We start from the raw sequence: 25,055 nt of genomic DNA on the forward strand, positions 1-25,055 counted from the left end.
TTGAGGCGGCTAGTTGGCGCTGTGATTGCAAGGTTTTCGGTGCATGTCGCAGTGACAACCCTCAAACACGCTGGTGGACACCAGCATTGAGGGAAGCTGTCAAGATGAAAAAGGAGTCCTATTGGGCTTTATTGGCCTGTGGGACTCCGCAAGCAGCTGATTTGTACCGGCAGTCAAAGTGGCAGGTGGCTCAGCTGGTTGCTGAGGCAAAAACTCGGGCATGGGAAGAGATCGGAGAGGCTATGGAGAAAGACTTTCGTATGGCTTCAAGGCAATTCTGGTCCACTATCCGACGTCTCTGGAGAGGGAAGCAGTGCAGTTTATAGTGGGGGTGGAGTGCTGCTGGCCTCGACTCGGGACGTCGTGTGTTGGTGGGCGGAATACTTTGAAGACCTCCTTAATCCCACCAACACGTCTTCCTGTGAGGAAGCAGAGCCTGGGGAGTTTGGGTCAGGTTCTTCCATCTCTGGTGGTCACCGAGGTGGTTTAAAAGCTCCTTGGTGGCAAGGCCCATGGGGTGGGTGAGATTCTCCCTGAGTACCTTAAGGCTCTGGATGTTTTGGGGCTGTGCTGGTTGTGTGGGCATTGGGGGCAGTTCCTCTGGATTGGCAGACTGGGATGATGATCCCCGTATTTAAAAAGATAGGGTGTGTTCCAACTATAGAGGAATCACTCTCTTAAGCCTCCCTGGAAAGGTCTATTCCGGGGCTCTGGAAAGGAGGTTCTGTCAGATAGTGAAATCTCGGATTCAGGAAGAGCAGTGTAGTTTTTTTCCTCCTGGCATTGGAACAATGGATCAGTGTGAGAACAATGGATCAGTGTGAACGGCCGGGATAAGGATCAGTGCCTCCAAATCCGAGACCATGGACTTTAGCCGGAAAAGGGTAAAGTGCCTTATCCGGGTTGGGGAGGATATACTGCCCCTAGTGGAGGAGTTTAAGTATCTTGGAGCCTTGTTCACAAATGAGGGGAAGAGGGAGCGGGAGATCGACAGGCGGATTGGTGCTGCGCCTGCTGTGAAGCGGGCGCTGTACCGGTCTGTTGTGGTTAGCCAAAAGGCAAAGCTCTCGATTTACCGGTCGATCTACGTTCCTACCTTCACTATGGTCATGACGAGATCCCGGATACAAGCAGCCGAAATGAGTATGTCTGGGTTCTCCCTTACAGAGAGGGTGAGGACCACTGCTCCTCCACGTCGAGAGGAGCAAGTTGAGGTGTCTTGGGCCTCTAGTTAGCATGCCTCCTGGACGCCTCCCTGGTGAGGTGTTCCAGGCATGTTCCGATGGGAGGAGACCTAGGGGAAGACCCAGGACATGGTGGAGGGACTATGTTTCTTGGCTGGCCTGGGAACGCCTTGGGATTCCCACAGAGGAGCTGGCCCAAGTGGCTGGGGAAAGGGAAGTCTGGGCCTCCCTACTGAAGCTGCTACCCCCTGTTATTGTTACTCCATGCAGCTCTACCAAAGTGCGCTCTCTCTCTATCTCTCTCTCTCCATCGGACACAAATCAAACTTCATGTTTCTAAATTGTGAGTCAGACTCAGATTTATCAGCTGGTACTTCTTTTTTTTGTGTGTGTGTTTTTTTTTTTTTTTTTTTAAGATTTGGGTGCGTCAAACCGATTGAGAAACAAAAGGGGGTGCAAGGCTAAAACAGTTTGGGGACCGCTGCTCTAACTTTTAGATATATCCCTTCTCCAACACACCTAATCCAAATGAATGGCCTATTGCCGGACCAGGTAATTCAGCCATTTAATTTCAGTATTTTGGAACAGGGATGTATCTATAAAACTGCAAAACACTGCCCCTCACAAGGTCTAAACTTTGAAATGCATGGTTTAGAGTACTCATTTAATTTAAAATCCTGTAGCATCTACAACAACTACCAACATCATCAGTGCTTTATTTCTGTCTATAGAAGCAATCAAAGCCAGAACCTAGAAATTAATATCCATATCTTTTCTTGTTTAAGGTCACAAAGGAAGCAGGTGTCCACATATCTAGTCCAGCAGAGAGCACTGTCAGGTGCAGAAGCTGTCAATGCTCTACGGCCATTTTACTTTGCTGTTCATCCAGACTTCTTTGGTCAATATCCCAGAGAACGGGTAAGTTATCACAAATATGTAACTCTTTGAAGTCCCAGTACTAATCAGAATTAAGTCACAACACCTTAACATGTTTTATGAAAATGTTTGTTGCTTAGTGAAATCACACAATTGTGAGGCTGAACAATTTCATTATTCAATACTGGCTTGGAAAAAATAAAATCCCTCCTTATCTATTTGGGTCATAAGTGACAATAGAGCTTGGTGATTTAATGCTATTTACAGACAGAACTGTTAGAAAATGTTCATATAAATTAAATTTACTTTTTACTTTTTAAACGTGCCGAGACCAGTCTGAGCTCGGTAACCGAGATAACTATCGAGTGTAAATGGAACGCAAACTGAACTTAACCGAGCCAGACACAACCGGACTGCGCTAAATGCAGCCCAGTTCCAGGGGTGGGTTCGGCTCAGTTTTTCAGATACTCGATTCTCTAATAACAAAGAGCGCATAAGCAGACCGCGTCATCTCCGTGTGGTCAGCTGACATTTCAAACATTCATAAAAATATTTGTTTTCCTACCATGGCACATGATTTCCAGTAACAATTCTGCTTAGCAGTGTGATGAACCTCAGCGTCTGTTGTTGTTTTCCTGCGTCTGTAAATCCTTATTAGACATTTGTTTGTCTTATCCACAAAAGCCGACTCTGGCAAGTAAATTTACCAAAAGTTGCCGTCTTCGCCTGACTTTCCTCATATGACGTATCACCAAGCTTAACTTCCTGAATGTTACGGGCGTCGCCATTGTTATTTGCTTGATTCCCTCCTTCAATCCCCGAGAGCAGTAGTACCGCAGATCATCACTAGGAGGAGAGGAAACCAAGGAACCGAGATAGCGTGATGTGTAAACGGTCGTCCGAACCAAGCTCTGCTTGGTTAACTGATCCAAGCTCGAACCGAGCTCGGCATGGATCGGTTCAACAAGGGTAGTGTAAAATGGGGCTTAAGTCAGATGTAAGGCAATGACCCACCCGTCACTGTCCTGGGTTGTTACAAGCTATTGTTTGGTGTGAGTAGACTTCTTGGTAACCTGAATCATGACGAGGCTGCTGATGTAATCTTTTTGGAATGTGTTGGAGGATCAAGGTGTAAACACTAGGGAAGATGTGCCCTTGAAGGGCACTCTTTTGATATGCATACATTTCGAATCTACTTGTCGCTCAGGTTTGAACCATGTTTAGAAGTCAATTCAATTTTATTTATTTAGCGCCAATTCAGAACACGTCATCTTAAGTCAATTTCAACCAAATCATACAGACAGATTGGTCAAAAAGTTTTCTATCTAAGGAAACCCAGTAGATTGCAGCAAGTCTTGACAAGTAGCATTTACTCCTCAGGAAAGAGTCACAGTAGACAGTCGTCTGCATTGCTGATGGTTTTGCAGCAATTAGGGTTGGGAATTGAAAAGATTTTCACGATTCCGATTCCTTATCGATTCTCTTTTCGATTCCAATTTGGGGAAAAAAGGAGAACAAACAGTTTGATGATGAGCATCAACTTTGTTTACTTAACTATCACACAACCTTACAAACTAACAAGGTCAAGATGTCCACAGCAAATGTACAACTGGAGTAACATTTATTTTTTTGTTTAAATAAAAAAAGAAATATAGGAACAAACTTAAATACAGTAGATGAGTTGTTTAGAATACAAGAAAATGTAAGTTTGTTGTGACAGTTGCTTATTAATTTCTCTTTAGATAACCTCTAACGGAGAAGGCATCCGTTAATGAAAAAGCATTACGGTACAATTTTGGGAAATAAACTCATCTCCCCCTGATTTAAATAAACAAGTGTCACCTTTCTCTCAGTCCCTGAACTGCGGAGCAACTTTGTAGCATGTTTTGGTTACCACCATTGCAATAGCTAGAATCATGTAAGAATTCCAGCTACCAGTAGTTCTAATTAAACATGCTACCAATGAAGGGCTGAATTAACGACAAAGGCACACTCCCTTAGTGGTTAGAGCAGTTAGAGCAGTTCGCTTGCGCTCTGAGAAGGATGTTGGGATTGAACCTGGTTCGATCCCAACTGCCTGCACTCTGGGTCCCTGAGCAAGACCCTTAACCCCTGATTGCTCCCCTGGAGCCCAACAGTGGCAGCCCACTGGTGGGCTTTGTTATTATTATTATTTATTATTGCTGAGCGTGCATGAAGCAACAGTGGAGAGGAAAACTCCCCTTTAAGAGGGAGGAAAACCTCCAGCAGAACAAGGCTCAGTGTGAACGGTCATCAGCCTTGAAATGAAATGCCCTGAACGACTGGAAGTAAGAGAAGACAGAGCAGAGACACAAAAAGCACAAAAGCGCACATTGATCCAGGAATCTTTTCAATGTTATATGGTAGTAGCGGATGGTGTGCATCCCCTGGATGATGTCACAGCTAACAGAATGCCACAACCGGTGTACCTACTATGAAGAAAAATTACAGTGAACAAAAAGTTGAAATAACAACAAACAATGTCAATTGGAGAACAGTAGGAGAACTCAGCAGAGTGAGAAAATAGACCTTGATGTCCTCTAGCAGCCTAAGCCTATAGCAGCATAACTATAGAGATAGCTCAAAGTAACCTAAGCCACTCTAACTATAAGCTTATTCAAAAAGGAAAGTTTTAAGCCTAGTCTTAAAAGTAGACAGGGTGTCTGCCTCACGGACTTTAAACTGTACAAATGACACTTTAAACTGTACAAAACACAGATACTCATTAGTGACCATCTGACAGTTTTTAAGAGTACGTGATGACAACATCACTTATCTACATAGGAGAAAAACTATATACAGACAAGTGAGAGCGGGGGTGCCACTAACAGCATTTAAAAATGATATACAAACCGCAATGCGGAGGGGAAAAAAATCAACAAAAAATGAATAATGCATCTTAGAATCAAAGAGATTACAAAATCATAGCAAAAACGATATATATTATTGTTTCTATTGTTATAAACTATATCTATCTATCTCTCTCTCTCTCTCTCTCTCTCGCTCTCTTTATATATATATATATACGACAGAATAATGGGTTTGCAGGTGGAATAAGGCAAAATTTCAATATAAAGTGCATCAGTGATCAGATGTATTAGTGCAGGAGAAAAACATTGTGCAGCAGGAGAAAACGGTGTGCAAGTATACAGAAGAATGTTCAACTATTTGTTTATGTGCAAAAATAATGGTGCAATAATATTGCAAAAAGGCAAATGGATAATGAAAGATCAGTAATGTTTGTACTACTAAATTAAGATGCAAATGTGATGCAGAGTCCAGTTTAGAGTCAACAGTTCAACAGTCTGATAGCAACGGGGAAAAAGCTGTTGCAGAACCTGGAGGACCTGCAGCTGATGCTGCGGAACCTCTTTCCAGAGGGCAGCAAGGAGAACAGTCCATGGTGGGGGTGTCAGGGATCTCTGATGATGTTACAGGCTCGGGGATGAAATGTTCTTAATGGAGGGAAGAGGAGCCCCGATGATCCTCTCTGCTGCCTCACCACTCTCCTCACATTCTTCCAGTCGGAGGTGCTGCAGCCTCCACACCACACAGAGGGACAGCTGGTCAGAACGCTCTCTATGGTGCTTCTGTAGAAGGTTGTGAGGATGGGCGGGGGCAGGTGGGCTCTCCTCATCCCCCACAAGAAGTACAGGCGCTTCTGTGCCCTCTTGACCAGCAATGTGGTGTAAACAGACCAGGTGAGTTTGTCCGTGATGTGCACCCCCAGGAATTTGTTGCTGCTGACCACCTCCACAGCTGAGCTGTTGATGAGCAGTGGAGCGTGGCAAGGCCCGTTCTTCCTGAAGTCGACGATGATCTCCTTTGTCTTCTCCACGTTCAGGATTAGGCTGTTGTCTCTGCACCAGCCCACCAGCTGCTCCACCTCCTCTTTGTAGTCCCGGTCGTTGTCGTCTCTGATGAAGCCCACCACCGTCATGTTGTCTGCAAACTTCACGATGTGATTGGTGGTGAACCTGGGGACGCAGTTATGTGTCATCAGAGTGAACAGCAAGGGGCTCAGGACTCAGCCCTGAGGGGAGCCTGTGCTGAGGGTGATGACATCAGAGGTGTTCTGTCCGACCCGGACTGACAGGTCTGTTGGTGAGGAAGTTTAGCAGCCAGTTGCGAAGGGGTGCGCTGAAGCCCAGATGTTCCAGTTTTCCTACCAGATGCTGTGGATGTGATGATGGTGTTGAACGCTGAACTGAAGTCCAGGAACAGCATCCGCACATGGGTGTTTTTCTCCTCCAGGTGTGCCAGGCTCAGGTGAAGACCGGAGGAGAAGGTGTCCTCAGTGGAGCAGTTCTGCCGGTAGGCAAACTGGAACGGGTCGAATGTTGGGGGGGAGACTGGAGACGATGTATTCCTTTACCAGCCGTTCGAAGCACTTCATCATGATGGGAGTCAGTGCAACGGTAGTCATTAAAACAGGTGACTTGAGATTTCTTCGGCACCGGAATGATGGAGGCAGACTTGAAGCATGCTGGCACTGTGGCTTGGTCCAGCGAGGTGTTAAAAATGTCTGTGAGGACACCAGCCAGCTGATCTGCACACTCCCTGAACACCCGTATCTTGTTGGGGCCTAGGGCCTTCCGCGGGTTGACCCTCCTCAGAGTCTTCCACAAGTCGGCTGTGTCAAGGCAGAGTACCTCCTCTTGCTGATGGGGAACAGCTTTCACTGCTGGAGAGCTGTTTAGTGCCTCACACCTCCCAAAGAAGTTGTTTGGTGCCTATTGGAGTCAGTAGGGGAGCTGGCTCCCTGGGTTGGCTTCCCAGTCATTTGCTCCCCATCCCCGGACTCCTCCCTCTGCCTGCTCCATCACGCCGCCACACATGTAGGTCCTGAGGGAGGGGGCGTTACTGGAGGTTGCCACTTTCTGGTGACGCCCCTCTCCCCAATTTTATCATGCATCTTAGACACTTTCACTTCAAACATTTTTCACATCGCACACTCATATATGCCATGGTAGGGGGGGGTGGGGGGAAGACGTCTGGGGGGGGCTTATGTTGTGTGGGCCTCACCTCGGACGGCTCCCTTCACCTCCTCTCCCACTTAGACATTGAGGGTTCTGGGCAGTCGCCCGGAGGGGGTGCGCTGGCAACAGCTACCTTCCGGAAGGGGGGTGGGCTGTGCCGTGCATCCCCTTCGGCGCTCCCAGTTTTTAAACGCACTTGAGAACAACATGCAACAACACAACATTTGAGCAGGCGTAGGGAGGATCGGGGTCTTCTGCACACCCCCGTTCTCCGATGGCGGCAAGGAGTCTGGGGCCTGGAGGAGATGCGGGCCACTGTGTCCGGGGTCTTGGTGGGGGGCTGCGGTGTGTAGTCAGCGGCTTGCCAGGTCTGGGGCTGATGCCTCCGCTCCCCCCAGGAGGGGCGGGGGGCAGGGATGGCAATGGTTAGTTGGGGGGAGGGAGGGGGTTTATTAGGTATTTAGGGGGGGGGGGGGGGCTCTGGCCGGGTGGCTCGTGCGGGTCGTGTTGGCCCGCCCTCTTGGGGGGGCCCGGTCCGGGGGGCGTCTGGTCTGGGGCCGGGGCCGGGGGTCGGGCACAAGCAGTCGTATAGTCGATTTGGGGTGACCCCCCCCCCCCTTTGGTCAGTGTTGGATGTGAGTGTTATGTGGGAATGTGTGTACAGCGTCTTTTTTTTTTTTTTTTTTTTTTTTTTTTCTATGTGTGGTGAGTGGGGCACAAGGGAGGGATGGTGTGAATGAGTTTTCCTTTTTTTTTTCCCAGGTATGGGTGTGGTCCGCTCCCTCTCCCAAGAACATCTCAAGTCTCCGCTAGGTGCGGAGCCCATCCCCCCACGTCCTGCCCTCCTCCACTTCGTTGGCGGGCGCCTTGGCCCCCTGGCGCATTGGTTGGCTTCGGGTTTGGGGCGGGTTCCCGGGCGTGCGCCGGCCCACTCCCGGCGGCCTCTTCGCGGGGCCTGGCAGCTGTGATGCTGCTAACAACAGTAAACTCTCTAGGCAGGTAGAAAGGTCTGTAGTTAACAGTCAAGAGCTCTTCCGGAGAGCAGAAGCTGGCGACTGATTTAGCATTTTTACACCAGTTGTTGATGTAAACACACAGCCCCCCCCCTCGGGACTTAACCCTAAGACAGCTGTTTCTATCGGCGCGGAAAGTAGCGAGCCCCTTCCGGCTAACGGCATTGTCCAGGATTAATGAGGTAAGCCATGTGTCCGTCAGGATGAGAGCGCAGTACCGGGAGTGGGGTGGGGTGGGGGGGGGGGGGCTCAGAGTAGAGCCACTGCTCCTCCACGTCGAGAGGAGCCAGTTGAGGTGGCTCGGCATCTGTTTAGGATGCCTCCTGGACGCCTCCTTGGTGAGGTGTTCCGGGCACGTCCCACCGGGAGGATACCCAGGGGGGAGACCCAGGACATGCTGGAGGGACCATTTCTCTCGGCTGGCCTGGGAACGCTTTGGGGTTCCCCTGGAGGAGCTGGCACAAGTGGCTGGGGAGAGGGACGTCTGGGCCTCCCAGTGAAGCTGCTACCCCCACGACCCGACCCCGGATAAGCGGAAGACAATAGATGGATGGATTTGAGAGCACTACCTCATGTGCATTTTTAAAAAAAATTATTGTTCTGTATTTTCAATAAAATAAATTTGAAACATTGAAGGTGTATTGTAACCTTATAACACCTGCAATTGGTGCACCCCTAGTGAGAACACTTTTTGCTAATTTTAGTAATAAAGTGAGGATTTTAATGTGAAGTGAGGACCTTTTGTTGGTCCTTGTTTTTTTCTTTGCTAGGGGTTAGGTTTTAGTACTAAGATGTCAATAAACCTAATTTAGATTAGGGTTAGTTATATCCCCCGTTAGGGCTAGGGTCAGGGTTAGGCCATAGAAAGGCTAGAAGATTAATGGAAGTCAAGCCATGGTCCTCACTATGCACATTAAACGTGTGTTTGTGTGTAGGTTGAGATGGGTGTCTGATTACAGCGGGATGATTGACTTTGCAACTTAAGAAAATAAGCTGTCTATTTTTTTGTAAAAAGCCCTATGATGATTTAAAACATGGGCCTGATATATATAGTTTTCTTTGTATTAGCTGTTATTCTACACGGATTCATCTGGTTTCTTCCTTGTATTTGATCTCTTACGCTAGAGGAGAGGACAGCCTCTCCTACCTTTTATTTTAATACAGCTTTCTTTCCACAAATTTTGAGACCTCTACATTTCAATCAAGGTTTAAACTGTTGTACACTGGGTTTCTCGATTGAAACATGCTTGTCCAACCATCCAGGAAACTTGTGTTGTTCCTGGGCAAATGTGATGTCATTTGAGAAACATTCTATAGTTTATACAGTGATGTAACGGCCCCTTTAAACAGGTTTCTAGGATTTCCTTTTTTCAGCTCTGGAATATTGCCAAAATCAGAAATATTCTGTCAAGGAGTGACGCTGAAACACTAGTCCAATGCATTTCTAACTTCATGGCTGGATTATTGTAATTCTTAACTATCAGGAAGTCCTCAAAAGACAGTTCAAAGCCAGCAGCTGATCCAAAACACTGCAGCAAATTTTCTGATGAAAATTAAAAAGATATATCATATTTCTGCTGTTTTTGCTTGCCATCATTAGCTTCCTGTTAAATCAACAATATAATTTAAAATTCTCCTTCTCACATAACCCTTAATAATCAATCTCCATCATATATCAGAGATCTGATTACTCCATATGTTCCTAACATAGCGCTTCACTCTCAGACTCCAGGTCTACTGGTGGTTCCTAGAGTCCCTAAAAGTAGAATAAGAGGTAGATCTTTTAGTTATCAGGCTCCCCTCATGTGGAACCAACTCCCAATAGACATCCAGTCTTCTTTTAAGACTAGGCTTGAAACTTTCCTTTTTGAGAAAGCTTAGAGTGGCTTAGATTACCCTGAGCTATCTTTGTAGTTATGCTGCTATAGGCTTAGGTTGCTTGAGGAAGATCTATTTCTTTCAATATTTTAAGTTATCATACTGTTCTACAGTTTTGGATTATCTATAATTTCCATTTTTAACTGTTCTCTGACTTTTTTCTCTTTATAGTAGGTAATAGTGGTCTGGCGTTCTGTTAGCTGTGACACTATCCAGGGGGCAGATCATCTGCCATTACCCATTGTAACGGAGAGAAGATTCCTGGATCAATGTGTGCTCTTTGTTATCTGCTCTGTCATCTCAAAACCCCAAGTTGGTCGTGGCAGATGGCCGTTCACACTGAGCCGGGTTCTGCTGGAGGTTGCTTCCTGTTAAAGGGGAGTTTTCCTCTCCGCTGTCGCTTCGTGCATGTTTGGTATGAGGGATTGCTGCAATGCCATCAGTAATGCAGATTACTGTCAACTGTGGCTCTATGGTCTTTCAGGAGGAGTGAATGTTGCTTTTCAAAGACTTAATCCAATCTGCTTGGTTTACTTAGATAGGAAACCTTTCGACCAATCTTCTCTGTATGATTTTGCTGAAATTGAATTTATAAAGTGCCTTGAGATGATGTGTTGTGAAGTGGCATAATATAAATAAATTGAATACAATTTTTAAGACTAGTCATAAAAAGGGAAAATAATTCAAGCTTTTATGATGTTTTTCCTTTGATAAAGGTTGTGCATTTAAATACATATGTATATTTAGATATAATGATATATATGTGTGTGTTTATGCATGCGTACATTCTGTTTTTGTTCTCTTTTCTCTTCTCTATTTCTGAATACATACTGTTCATATGTTTAGTTTCTACTCTGTGTGCAATATTCCTCAAAGTTGTTTATCACAACATCAAAGTCATCTGCTTCTTCATCCGAAAAGTTGAATGTTGTGTACACATCCAGTGCAGCACGGCCTGCTACTGTTGGCAACAATGGTATCCTTCTGCAGTCGGCACCTTCGTCTTGTCCTATTGCAAGCAAAACTCAAAACTCTTGTCCTATTGCAAGCAAACCGTAACTCTCTAAATGCTTGCTAGTTCTCAAAAACATTGCTTGAAAGCCTCAGCTCTTCTGGTGGACAAATTGTATTAATATCTCCTTCTTTATGTTTGCTGTTTTTCATTTAAGTACTCCTGGTATCATGTATTAAGCTGACTGGTTGCTATTGTACATCAACTTTATCGAACCTTGTCTTTGTGACACACTCTTCAACAATAAATAATTTTTCAATTCAATTCAATTTTATTTATATAGCGCCAAATCATGAAACATGTCATCTCAAGGCACTTTACAAAATCAAGTTCAATCATATTATACAGATTGGGTCAGATTATACAGATTGGTCAAAAATGTCCTATATAAGGAAACCAGTTGATTGCATCAAAGTCCCGACAAGCAGCATTCACTAGTAACATCGCCTGGTGGCAAACTATTATTAGTAAAGTAAATCGCTTGTAAATATTGTGTACAAAAGTGGACCTAGTCAACTACCTTGAGGTACACCAGGTTTGACAGTTTTAGTCACTCAGTAATAGCCATTATAGTAAAGTAGTTGTTTCTTGACATATGAATAGCTACAACTAAATTTCACCCCGAGATTCAGAAAAGTCATAATAGAGAAAGGTGACCTCCCATGTCGTCCAATCACGAAGCCCCCCCCCCCCCCCCTCCTGCCCCGCCACATTCCAAAGTGACAGGCACCATGTCCACTTCTGGCTCCGCCCCTGGAAACCCCGCTCCCAAGCATCTCCCACTTCCGATATGAGGTCAGCACATGGCCTATGATTTATGACCGGTCACCCCATGACCTATGACCTCGATTTACGATTACCAGGTGTGACCTATGACCTATGACCTAACATTTATGATTACAGGATCTATGACCACCTTAATGATTATCAGATGCATGAACCTAGCACAATACAGGCCTTTTCAACTGTCTAATTACTTAAGACGTGTGACCATGACTGGGATAATGACCAGATATCTGAGCCTGGAGCCATGTCAAGCTAATTAATGGCTTTCCTATGTTAAGCACATTACAGGCTTTATACATCTAGTGACCTAATACCTAACACTCACCACAAATTGGAGAAGTGGTAATCCATAGATGAAGAACCAGGCTCAGCCGTCTTCAATAACACGGATGCAGTGTGCAAGATCACTATTATTCAACCCGAATAAATGGGGAATGCTGAGGACCCCGGGCCACCCCCTGTGAGAAAAGTAGCAGCTTTGAGAACCTCAAACAATCAACAAATCCTTTCAAGTGGGACATCTCTTCTGTGTCAGACCATAATCTCCATCTTCCAAGATTAGAGATATACACCCAACGCTGCCAGGAAATGGCTTCGTGCAAATGGCTCTGTCCAAAGTGAAATAAGAAGAGTGGTCTTTAAAACCGTACAGAATGTTTGATGAATGGGGGTACCTATTCAAGTATGAAACAGGAGAGCTCCAACTTTACCAAGCTCGACCCAGAAGAGGAACTCACACCTTTTATTAGAAATGTGCAATTTGATGTATAATGATTGGACAATTCTGAGACTCACGATCCACCACATCAACAAAGGTGGTGAAACAACCCATTACGCTTAATCTACATCATATCTATTCAATTCAATTCAATTTTATTTATATAGCGCCAATTCATGAAACATGTCATCTCAAGGCACTTTACAAAGTCAAATCAATCATATTATACAGATTGGGTCAGATTATATTACCTGACTCCGCCAGATAGATTTGCTCCGCATATCCATCTGGAAACCTTCCGTTAAAGTAACTTTGGGAAGGGGCGAAAATACTGGTTAGCTGATTGGCCTATGTTGGTGATAGACGGGCCAAATGAACCAATCAGATTCGTCGTCGCTCGTAACAGAGCGACGACGAAAACACAACCACAAGCCAAGCTACTCTTGCTGCTGCAGGTAAAGGCTCGTTAGCTCAGCAAAGAAATACTCTGTAATTCCGATAAAACTTGCTAGATAGCCACGCTAACGCTAGTTTCATCGGCTGAAACCGCCATGTTGTTTAGACTGAACTGACGCGCTTCCCGTTGCGTCACACAACCCGCCTCAATGCCAACGCTGATTGGACGTTCGTTTGGTGAACGGCTCCAAATTTTCTTTAACGGAGAGTATCCAGACTGATCTGCGAGTGAAACCTTGAAAGCTCGCGAGATCAGGATGGTCTCACGAGGCTACAGATTATACAGATTGGTCAAAAATGTTCCTATATAAGGAAACCAGTTGATTGCATCAAAGTCCCGACAAGCAGCATCACTCCTGGAGAAGCATAGAGCCACAGGGAGAGTCGTCTGCTTTGTACATGGCTTTGCTGCAATCCCTCATACTGAGCAAGCATGAAGCGACAGTGGGAAGAAAAACTCCCCATTAACGGGAAGGAAAACCTCCGGCAGAACCGGGCTCAGTATGAACGGTCATCTGCCTCGACCGACTGGGGGTTACAGAAGACAGAGCAGAGACACAACAAGACAGACAAAAAAGCACAGAAGCACACATTGATCCAGTAATCTGTTCTACATTAGATGGTAATAGCGGGTGAGCCGTCTTCTCTGGAAGAGAGTACTTCCCATGTGATCAGGAAATTGATACTCGTAAGATTCTGTTTAGTGCAATATGGGAAACAAGAGCTACTACAATTGGGCCATGGTTGCTATGTGCAAGCAGACGTGGGAACGAGCATTTACCCTCCCTAGATCTGTTTATTTAGGAAGCTTTCAATGTAGAAAGCGGAATATTCAGAATCATGTTGGCCTTACCTTTTCATGCATGGTGTCAGAAAATGGATGAAATGGAGTCCCATATTTCCAACTTTTAGAAGCTCCCGCTGTTGGGTCAATATTCTCTCTGTGAAAAAAAAAACACTGAAATATCAGGACCAGCCCCTAGAACTAACCCTTTTCTAAGACCCTTTCCCCTCTGGCCAATAAAAAGAGTGAAACAAGGCTCCCTATACACTGTCTTTTCTTGAGTAGAAGAATGAGTGAAGAATCAAACTTTAAATTCTTCAGGGTGATGCCTGCATACTAGTTTACAGGTTATTTAAGATAATATCCTTCACCAGAGTTAAAAAACAGCATTTTTTAGCTCTAAGGTTACATCTCCTAATTAAGTAGTTTTCTAAGTCAAATTTAAGATCCAAAAACAGGGATTTAACCTGTAAATAACCACACAGTATCAGACAGCAAAATACATTTTTAAAAAGAATCATGAACGTTAAGGTAAACCTAACTGAAAGAAAGTGAGGCAGCTTTAAAAATCAGCCACCACCACCACAGCCCCTTCAGACTGCATGAGTCACCTGGCTGCTGTATTTCTTCACACCTCTGTTTGATTAAACCTTATAAAAAATGGCTGCACAGTAATTCTTCTGATTTAATATTATTTAAAGATCATCTTTTTACTAAATAGGGAATTTTTAGGGTAACTGTCTTTTATTTAGAGAGCAGAGATTGAGAACACGCCACACTTTTTAGATTTCTGAAAAACCGTATCCTGTATCTAATTTCTATTCACATTTTTTAGAATAATAACATATTGAAATTAGTGATTACACTGTGGCACAAAGGTAAATTATGTGGCTCTTTGATTTTAAAGGTACATACTTTCTGTGTTCACCTTTTCATCTTCTAATTTTCTTGATACTCTGTGAGCTCTAGTTTCAAGATCATATATATAGATATATATATATAGATATATCTGCACATACTTTAGCAGTATAACATATTCCTAAACAAGTAATTTACAAGATTTTCCTGGTTTCATATCATATCATTAGAGGACGTAAGAAGTTACTGCATTGTCTCTTTTGTCATTACTAAACCGCTTTAAAAAATGTTTATCCACTACAAGGTCTCTGGCTCTTAAGTTTGTGTCAATTGTTTTTCTACCAGATGGTCTGTTATCTCGACTGCTTGAGGATCCAGGGTATATTTGAACACATAGCCCTAACTTTGCTTGTTAGATCAGCAACATTTAAAGGAAAAACCTACACTTTTTACAAATCTTACTCAGATTTTGCCTGCAAATAGTAGCTAAAAGGCGAGGCCATGTTTCTAAATTTACCTTTAAGCTTATGACAGTTTCTGCGTCCTTTCAAAGCAAAGCATGAGACTCGCGGTAATAGGTCCCGCGATCATAAATCTTAGGTCATAGGTCACAGGTCTTAGGTCACAACAGCGCCATAGAGATTGAAAAGAGTTGCGACACTCTTTGATGTCACCGCCAGGGCACTCACGTGGTTCATGTAGACCGCTATAGTTCCAAAACATATGCTGGCTGTCATTTTCTTCTATGGGACAGACAGCAGCAATTGCGTTATTTAACGGTTAATACATATATAAACATACACCCTACTACTTTTTCAGCTGTTATTGCATGATTACATATTTGTTAATGTCATTTTTCCATTTTGAGAGGCAGGGTGACAACAAAAAGCTGTATATTACTTAGATACGTTTTACATTTTTGGGGGGAAAAGCTTATGTTCATGTTCGTATGAACAGGAGTACAGGCTAGAACGGCTCTAACTTAAGTTTTCTTTTCCATATCATTCATGTGATGACAGATGTCTCATGATTTTCATTTTATGGCGACTGGGCTGTATTATTGATTACCGTGATTTTGCTTATAAATTCCCATTCAGCCATTAGCTTACCTTGGTGGTAGCGTTAGGTCTGCCGTGGTCCATTCAGCATTCACCTAGCAGCTAGCTCACTTCTGATAAGTGGTCACCCGCAGACGACAACGTGAAACATGATCATGTTAAGACTAAGAATATAATTTTAAGATTAAGCCATTCACATATTATCAAAAGCATTATGCTTATATGTTTGGGTCTATAGGTAAGTGCAGAGCTATTAAGATTTTTCTCTACGTCTCTGGGTTAATGCACAGAGTATGAGTAAGGTTAGCTGCAGAGAGAGTGATAGAGAACAGTGACAGGCAACACTCCCATTGGACTCCGTTGTTGCTTTTTGCTTTTTTGAGAAAGAATAGTCCATTCAGCATTTACACCCACTTTTTCTGATGAGGCACGAGTTGGCCACACAACAATGATAATTTTAATACTAAGCCATGCACAAAGAATCAAATATATTAAATAATAACAACTCATTAAGCTTGGATGAAAGATTCAAATATTGTTTAATAAAAAATACTGAGTGAGACAACAAGATGTGTGTGTGTGTGTGTGTGTGTGTAAATGTGTGTATCTAACTGGAAAAACAAGAACAAAGTGAAGGAACAGGGAGGAATATTATAAATACATTTAAAAAAATAAATCCTCCACATACATCAGGCTTCAGAGTGCATCAGGGCTGAAGGGAAGGACAACAATAATAATAAATGTATGTGGCATAAGATAAAAATGAACAATGTGGAACAAAAAAAACGGGAACAAGCATGAATAATATCAACAAACATACATACAGCATGTGTGAACAAGAACAACAAATGTGTAAACAGGCGTTAAGAACAGGTATCGTAACCATTTTTTTTGGGGGTGCTCCACTGAAACCTGTGATGGCCACAAAAACGATACTGCTGGTCCAGCAAGATCTGTTGAGACAGAGGCACAAATATGTTCATTAAAGCCAGTTCATTCAGGACTGCCTAGAAAAATACTTTCTCTTGCATACATCAGACTCACACCTGTGGAGTTCCAGTATGCACTATGGCCAGTCACTGTAGGGCAGTTCCTCTCAACAACGCATACTAACATCCTCTTCATCTGAGTCCTGGACACTAAAAATATTCCCCATTTAATGTAATTCAAGGATAGACTACACTCCTAATGAGACATTACATTCATATTAGTACATCCAGCTTCAGGGATTCTCTGAGGATTTGCATACAGAATGTAGATAATCTAAAAATTTCTACCAAATTAACCATTGCCAGTAGATGAGTTTATACATTTTTTTGGTTTCTGATTGTGGCAGATGATTTGATTCACATTACAGTAATTTTTCGCTTTAATTTGTTTTCTATAGGAGTGTAGTGTACCCTTTTATTGAAGATAACAGTAGGTGCAAATGCAAAATACATATAACAGCAACATTACCTTGTTATTGTTACAGAGGTTGAGGGAGAAATTGAGGTGGATTTTGAGGGCAAGGAAAGGGACATGACAGGAGACAGAGAGAGCGACCAAGAGGCTACTTTACCAGGGGCAGGTGATCCAGGGATGTGTGTGCCGAGGGCCAGTCAGTCAGGAGCCCGCAACGATGAACCAACTTTGCCAGGGCCAGGTGCTCAAGGGACCAGACTGCCAGGGTCTAATAGTGCAATTGTGGAGGACCTAATAAGGCAACTTAAAATGGAGAAGTTAATGAGAAGGAGAGCAGAGAGGGCTCTAGCACAGCAAAAAAGAATGAATTTGGCGCTAAGAAAGAGGAACAATTTAGTTAATCAGAAGTTCACCCAAATGTTTAACAGAGACCAAATGACAGCCCTTGGACAGGAAAAGAAGAGAGGAATACGGTGGGGAAAGGAGACAAAAAAGCTATAAAAATAAGATTTACCACTGGCACCACCGGTTATAAAACCCTCCAGAAAATGCTAATTCCACTGCCTAATATCCGCACGCTGCAAAGGAGGATGCAACATGTAAAGCTGGAGCCGGGAGTTTTGGGGGAAGTGTTTGAGATGCTGAGGCTGAAGGCAGGTGGCATGAGTGAAATGTAGAGAGAGTGTGTGCTTACCTTAGATGAAATGTCCATTACTCCAGGCGTGGAGCTCCATCTGGGAACGGGGAGACTATTTGTCAACATCACGCTGCCTGACCACCAAGGACAAGCGACGCATGCACTGGTGTTTATGCTGGCTGGAGCTACAACGCGATGGAAACAAGTCGTGGCTTAATAATAATTCAAAAGAGGTAGCTATTTAATCAACTTACGCCTGGATATAACGTTAGTGCTACCTTTACAGAGGGCGAAGTCAAGCTAACAAAAATAGCAGGCAATCGGTGGTCTACCAAGATAAAGTATATATATATATAATTACGCTGTGTACATACAAATAAAGATCAGTATATGCATCATAAAGGACCTCTGATAAAATATAGACAGTTGACAGTTCAAAATAGGTAGCTATTTAATCAATTTACCCCTGGATATAACGTTACCTTCACAGAAGGCAAGTCAAGCTAACAAACTAGCAGGCAATCGGTCGTCTACCAAGATAAAAAATATATATATAATTACGCTGTGTACATACAACAAAAGATCAGAATATGCATCATAAATGGCCTATGATACAATATAGACAGTTGACAATTCAAAACAGGTAGCTATTTAATCAACTTACCTCAGAAGTTACTCGAGAGTCAGCAATGGAAGTGAATGATGTCCGACGCCATAGAATGGCTTTTTGGAACTATGCGAGGCTGCATACCCCGGAAGTGGGCGGCAAACAGCGTACAACGGAGTCCAATGGGAGTGTCGCGACTCTTTTTAGCTCTATGGCTCTGGGTCACAAGTCATAAATCTTAGGTCATAGGTCATGGGATGACAGATCATAAATCATAAGGCACGTGGTGACTCATACTGGAATGACTAGGACTCCAGTATGGACTTCTAGGGGCGGGACCAGAAGCGAGTGTGACACCTGTCACTTTGGAATTTGAGCGGGGCATAGTGATTGGACTAAAGGGGAGGTCACCTTTCGCTCACAACATTCAAGTCTTTAAATTGAATTTTATGGTCAATTAGATTAAGGGCTGCTGAAAAATCTAATAATACAACTCATAATGTTATTTTGACCCATTTCCTATAATCAATCATTTAATCATTTGTCAGTTGGGTCAATGCATTTGCAGTAGATTGTTATTCTCTATATATGGGTGCTGATCGTTATGAAATAGTCTAAGATAACCATCTCTTCATAATCTTTTCCCAAATAGTTTACTGTACATTGGAAGCAAGCTAATTGGTCTGCGATTTGTTTCAGAAACATATATATATATATATTTTCTAATAAAAGTGTTTTTTTATTATTGTTGAAGCATTGCTTAATAATGTTACTAATGAGGAGCAATAATAGAGGATATAGGTTTTAACAATTCTCCCAAATAGTTCATCCACAAGGAGATTTTTTCCTTCAATGTCATTATTAATTGCTCAACTTGTATATGTATACTTGTTTTGCATATTTTATTAGATTTAAATCAACATTTTTCATTTAAATTAATTTATTCAGTTGTAGGATTAATTGTATTCTGATGAGTTTGTATTTGTGACGTGTTTCTTAAGGTCTCGGTTTTATATATATATATATATATATATATATATATATATATAATATATATATATATATATATATATATATATATATATATAATATATATATAATATATATATATATATATATATATATATATATATATATATATATATATATATATATATATATATATATATATAAACTATTTAAACACTATTTTTTAAACTATAAAAAATGAAAATATGTTTTTTTCTCCAAGAAATATGAAGTAGATGTGCTGCACATGTCTGTTTATATGGTATCTTTTACATTTAATCAAAAATTGTTCATTCACAGGAAGTGAATGAAAATTCTTTGAAGAGATTGAATGGCTACTTGGAACACTTGCAGAAGCCTGGCTCAAATTCAGTTCTGCCAATGGAGCTAACATTCTATGTCAGGGACACAAAGGAGAACAATCAGAAGCAATCAGGTATTCACCCTTCAGTTACTGTTTATATTAATAGTACTTTGTACACTGGAAATGCTATGTTTAGTTACTTGAAAATTTCTTCCTGGATTCATAGGTTTCCGGTCTGTGACCTTTATTCTACACACAAACGATGTGTTGAGTACTGTGATGAATGTGCTGACATCCTGCAGCTTACCTGTGGAGCACATGAAGGAACCTAAAGAAATGTCTAAAAGTGTGCATGATGCAGGAGTACCTTTTCATAGACCTATCAAATGGGATAAAAGCTACTACACCTTCACTGGTTTCCGAGACCCTGAGCAGGAGCTGCAGCAAGCCAAGAAAGTGGAACATACACTCCAGTTAGTAACCCTGATCCCCAGTTCTATGTCTTGGTTTAGTCTAAATACAGTATGCCAAGTGGTCCTTAAAACCAAACTTAAAAATTATTTGCATAGTCAAAAGTACAGATTTTTAAGAAGGAAAAAAACATTTAAATATCCTTTGTAGTCCTGTTTTTACTTTGTAGCATAATATAATTACAGCAAACAAATCTCAATGTTTGAAAACTCTTTTGTGTATATTTTTTAAATCATTTTTCTTCACAACACTTGTTTCATATTGTCCTATCTTTGGCAGTCTTTGGCTGAGAAACTGTGAATCTGAGGCAACAAATAAACACAATGCTAGCCTTCCACGGAGAGAGGAGCTGAGTAGATTAAAGAAGGAACTGTGTCAAAAGTTTCTCTTGGCAGATATCAGGTATGCATGGTCCTTTTGTATCCTCAAACACTCACTATGTTGGCATACACCGATACACCGATAACAAGTCTGTAATGTATTTAGGTGCTAAGCCATTTAGGGATTTATAGACTAACAGAAGTATTTTAAAGTCTATTCTCTGAGATACAGGGAGCCAGTGTAAGGACTTTAGAACTGGGGTTATGTGCTCTACGTTCTTAGTCTTAGTGAGGACGCGGGCAGCAGCGTTCTGGATCAGCTGCAGCTGTCTGATCCACTTTTTAGGCAGACCTGTGAAAACACCGTTGCAGTAATCAATTCGACTAAAAATAAACGCATGGATTAGTTTTTCCAGATCCTGCTGAGACATCAGTCCTTTAATCCTAGAAATGTTCCTCAGGTGATAGAAAGCTGACCTTGTAATTGTCTTTAGATGCTTTTGAAGGTTCAGGTCTGAGTCCATCACTACTCCCAGATTTCGGGCCTGATTAGTGGTTTTTAGCTGAAGCGACTGAAGCTGTGTGCCAACTTTTGATCTTTCCTCTATTGGTCCAAAGATTATTACTTCTGTTTTGTTTTTATCCAACTGAAGAAAATTTTGGCACATCCACGGCATTTACTCAGTGCTTGAACTGGTCCATAGTCACCTGGTGACATGGTGATGTAGAGCTGTGTGTCGTCTGCATAGTTATGATAGCTGATGTTGTTGTTTTTTATTACCTGTGCTAGAGGGAGCATGTAGATATTGAATAGGAGGGGACCCAGGATGGACCCTTGGGGAACCCCACATGTGATTTTTGTCATCTCTGATGTAAAGTTACCTACTGATACAAAAAAGTCCCTGTCCTTTAAGTAGGATTTAAACCAGTTGAGAGCTGCACAGTGGCTGCACAGTGGCTCAGTGAATAGCACTGTTGCCTTGCAGCAAGAAGGTCCTGGGTTCGAGTACACCCCTGGGTCTTTCTGCATGGAGTTTGCATGTTCTCCCTGTGCATGCGTGGGTTCTCTCCGGGTACTCCGGCTTCCTCCCACAGTCCAAAAACATGACTGTTAGGTTAATTAAGATAAGATAAGATAAGATAGTCTTTATTGATCTCACAATGGAGAAATTCACTCGTCACATCGGCTCATACAAGAAGGTGCAGAGTAGGGAAGGTGCATTCAATTATATACAGTGAATCTTCATATATACAATGGATCAGATTGGCTTCTCCAAATTGTCCTTAGGTGTGTGTGAATGGTTGTTTGTCCTGTTTGTCTCTGTGTTGCCCTGCGACAGACTGGCGACCTGTCCAGGGTGTACCCCGCCTCCCGCCCAGTGAACGCTGGAGACAGGCACCAGCAACCCCCGCGACCCCATGAGGGATAAAGCGGCTTGGAAAATGGATGGATGGATGGATGGATGGAGAGCTTTACCAGAGAGGCCGACCCAGTTCTCCAGACGTTCTAACAGAATGGAGTGATCAACAGTATCAAATGCTGCACTGAGGTCCAATAGAACCAGCACGGTGGTTCTTCCACAGTCTGTATTTATATGGATGTCATTAAACACCTTGATAAGGGCGGTCTCTGTACTGTGGTGAGCACGGAAGCCAGACTGGAAAACGTCAAAGCGGCTGGTCGTTGTTAAGAAGGTGTTTAATTGTTGAAATACAACTTTTTCAATGATCTTACTGATAAAGGGGAGGTTTGAGATGGGCCTGTAGTTCTGGAGTAGAAGTTTATCTAAATTGTTCTTTTTCAGCAGTGGTTTGATAATTGCTGTTTTTAGGGACTGGGGGAAAACACCTGACAGAAGGGATGTGTTTATTATCTGAGTCAAATCAGACGCTATGACAGGTAAAACTTTTTTAAAGAAAGCTGTGGGGAGAACATCAAGGCAGCTTGAGGAGGAACTTAACTGTTGAATTATCTGCTCTAAGCTTTTGGAGTTTATTTGGCTGAATTGGGACATTTGGTCAAAATCAATTCTGGTAGGAGACAACTTTGGTACTGAACTTAGTATGGATGTACAAACAGATCCTCTAATCTTTTGGATTTTTTCAGTAAAGAAGTTTGCAAATTTGTTGCAGGCCCTGGTGGAGTGGAGTTCTGAAGCCACTGACACAGGAGGATTTGTTAACCTGTCGACTGTGGAAAATAAGACACGAGCATTATTAATGTTTTTCTTAATGATCTCAGAGAAGAAAGATTCTCTTGCATTTTTTAGTTGTAAGTTATATCTGTTAAGTCTCTCTTTATAGATGTCATAGTGAACCTGGACTCTGTTCTTTCTCCACCTGCGTTCAGCTTTCCGGCACTCCCTTTTTTCCCCTCTAACTGCTGGAGCATTTCTCCAAGGAGATTTTTTCTTCCCGGAAAAAACCTTCTCTTTGACTGGAGCAATGCAGTTAATGATGTCTGAGACTTTAGACTGAAAGTTATCTACTAGCTCATCTACTGAGTTGCAGCCCAAGGTTGAGGTAGCAGAGTAAGCTTGAAAAAAAGTTTCTGTGGCATTGTCCTTAAAGGTGCGTTTTCTTACGATGTCCCTTTGGCTAAATGAGTCACTGGTAATTATACATTCAAAGGTAACGGAGAAGTGATCGGATAAGGCAACATCAGTTATATTGACCTGTGAAATGTTTAGACCTTTAGTGATGATTAAGTCTAAAATATGTCCCTGCTTGTGTGTTGGCTGTTTAACATGTTGAGTTAAACCAAAGTTTCTAAGTGTGTCACACAGTTCTTTTGCACTTCTGTCTTCAGGGTTGTCGACGTAAAAGTTGAAGTCTCCCACAATAATTAAACAGTCATAGTCAACACATATCACAGACAAGAGGTCACTAAAATCCTTAAAAAAGTTTGATGTGGACTTAGGAGGCCTGTAAACATTCAGAAACATAGTTCGTACCGGGCTCTTTACCTTGAGAGCCAAATGTTCAAAAGAGTCAAATTTTCCCAAAAACACCTTTTTACACTTTAGTGAATCATTAAACAATGTTGCTACTCCTCCACCTTTCCTTTGCTGTCTGCTCTCACAAAGGAAATTGTAGTTTGGAGGTGTTGACTCCATCAGTATAACTTCTTCATTAGATTCATGTAACCATGTTTCTGTTAAAAACATAACATCAATATTGTTGTCAATAATAAAGTCATTAATTAAAAGGGATTTTCCTGACAGAGATCTAATGTTTAATAAACCCAGTTTATATGATTTGGTGGTTGATGATGTCTCTGTGGCAGGTTGCATCTGACAGTTAATGACTTTCAAGTATTTGTTCCTGTTTATCCTTTTGTTTTTCCTTTTTCTGCCACGTATCATCACAGATATTCCGTAATTCCCGGGAAAAGACCCAAGCTGATTCTGGAAAATGTCATGTCTGATAAACGTGCAGCGAGGGCCTGCTGTGTATCACAGCGAAGTAATCTGAAGGTCTTGAGGACAGGCATGTTCCGTGATACGTAGAGGAGGATCTGGGGCTCTGCGGCCTTTGGAAGATGCTGGTTTAGTCACAGAGCTGCGGTTGTCAGAATGGCTATATGGAGAGGATGTCATCTGTAGGCCAATCTTAAATACTTTGTTCATGTTGGGAGAAAATTCCAGAAAAGGAACTTCTGGGCTTTGTGGTAAGGAAGACGAGGCGGGTGTAGTCCGGACCGGTGTTCGTGACGATGGCGGTTCTTGGTCCTCTCGTTGTCCTGCTGAGATCTGGGATGGATCCTCCTGTAGCTCTGATGAAGCCTCTTTCTGTGTCATCTTTCTGGCCATCTTTATCTTGGCTTGTTCGGGCTGCACTGGGCTTATCATTTGTTTTGGCACTGGATGTACTTTGTTTTGGGACAAAGCTGATGGCGTATGGTTCACAGAATAGAAGATGTTTGAAATCAGCCGTTTTGCACCTGACCTATTTAGAGAGAAGCCATTGCTGCTAAACAGATGTCCTCTTTCCCAGAAGATGTTAAAGTTGTCTATGAAGGTTACAGTTGTTTGTTTGCATGTTTTTTCCAGCCATTTGTTTAGCATCAGAATTCTGAAAAAAATCTCATCTCCACAGTAAACGGGCGAGTGAGGGCCGCTAAGAAACACCTTGACATTAAGGCCATGAACTAGGTTCAACAAACGAATGTAATCCTTTTTCAATACTTCTGATTTTCTTATCCGGGTGACGTCGCCCAGGGCTTCAGCTTGTATTATGAGTTTTTCCAAGGTCGGGCGTTCTTTCAAGATCCTCAGAAGGTTGTCTGATATTTCAGACACCAGGCCAAAGTTCGAAGGGTTATAAATCAACACCTCTGTGTTTTTCTTGTTACAGAAATGTTTAATCCCCCTTACAGATCCATTGCATAATATCAGGGTCCTTGGCCCTGTGGCATGTCTTTTCTGTGATGTCTTAGAACGAAAATCGTTGACATACCTCTGATTGTTGTCGTGATCCTCCCTGGTCACATTTTGGAGCGGAGCGAATCTGTTTTTCGAATGGAATTCCAGCATTTCCAGCAGGTTTACTCCTATCATTTGTTTTGAGAACAGCCCGTTGTTGTTTCATTTCTCTTGGGACATCTCTCTGTAGTCTCGGCCAGTTTTCTTTGTCTGGGTGCGGGTTTCGTTGATCCTTTGGTCTTGCACCCAGAGTGATC

General features: G+C 42.6%; 1 protein-coding gene and 1 long non-coding RNA gene across 7 annotated transcripts in view; one reads left to right on the forward strand and one right to left on the reverse strand.

Annotated features, from left to right (window-relative positions):
• The window catches only part of tcaim (T cell activation inhibitor, mitochondrial), an 82,086-nt gene that overhangs the window by 37,751 nt on the left and 19,280 nt on the right, over window positions 1-25,055 (forward strand). Inside the window, exons 3-7 of one of the 4 annotated variants that reach the window (XM_036133357.1) lie at window positions 1,970-2,102; window positions 17,748-17,897; window positions 19,580-19,715; window positions 19,810-20,056; window positions 20,334-20,456. In XM_036133357.1, coding sequence (XP_035989250.1) covers window positions 1,970-2,102; window positions 17,748-17,897; window positions 19,580-19,715; window positions 19,810-20,056; window positions 20,334-20,456 — 789 coding nt within the window. Of the gene's footprint in view, window positions 1-1,969; window positions 2,103-6,272; window positions 6,396-17,747; window positions 17,898-19,579; window positions 19,716-19,809; window positions 20,057-20,333; window positions 20,457-25,055 lie in introns of those variants that run through there. The other 3 variants (XM_036133358.1, XM_036133359.1, XM_036133360.1) reach the window with 3 other exon arrangements.
• Window positions 16,518-17,804, reverse strand: LOC118561332. Of its 3 annotated transcripts, none has more exons than XR_004929959.1 (3): window positions 17,722-17,804; window positions 16,670-17,330; window positions 16,518-16,576 (listed from the first exon to the last, which is right to left on the reverse strand). It is a non-coding gene; the product is annotated as an uncharacterized LOC118561332 (long non-coding RNA). The 3 variants fall into 3 exon arrangements; XR_004929960.1 differs by having other exon boundaries at window positions 16,670-16,762; window positions 17,185-17,763; XR_004929958.1 differs by having other exon boundaries at window positions 16,670-17,762.

This window comes from Fundulus heteroclitus, unplaced genomic scaffold (assembly GCF_011125445.2).
Source record: "Fundulus heteroclitus isolate FHET01 unplaced genomic scaffold, MU-UCD_Fhet_4.1 scaffold_61, whole genome shotgun sequence".
Taxonomy (NCBI): domain Eukaryota; kingdom Metazoa; phylum Chordata; class Actinopteri; order Cyprinodontiformes; family Fundulidae; genus Fundulus; species Fundulus heteroclitus.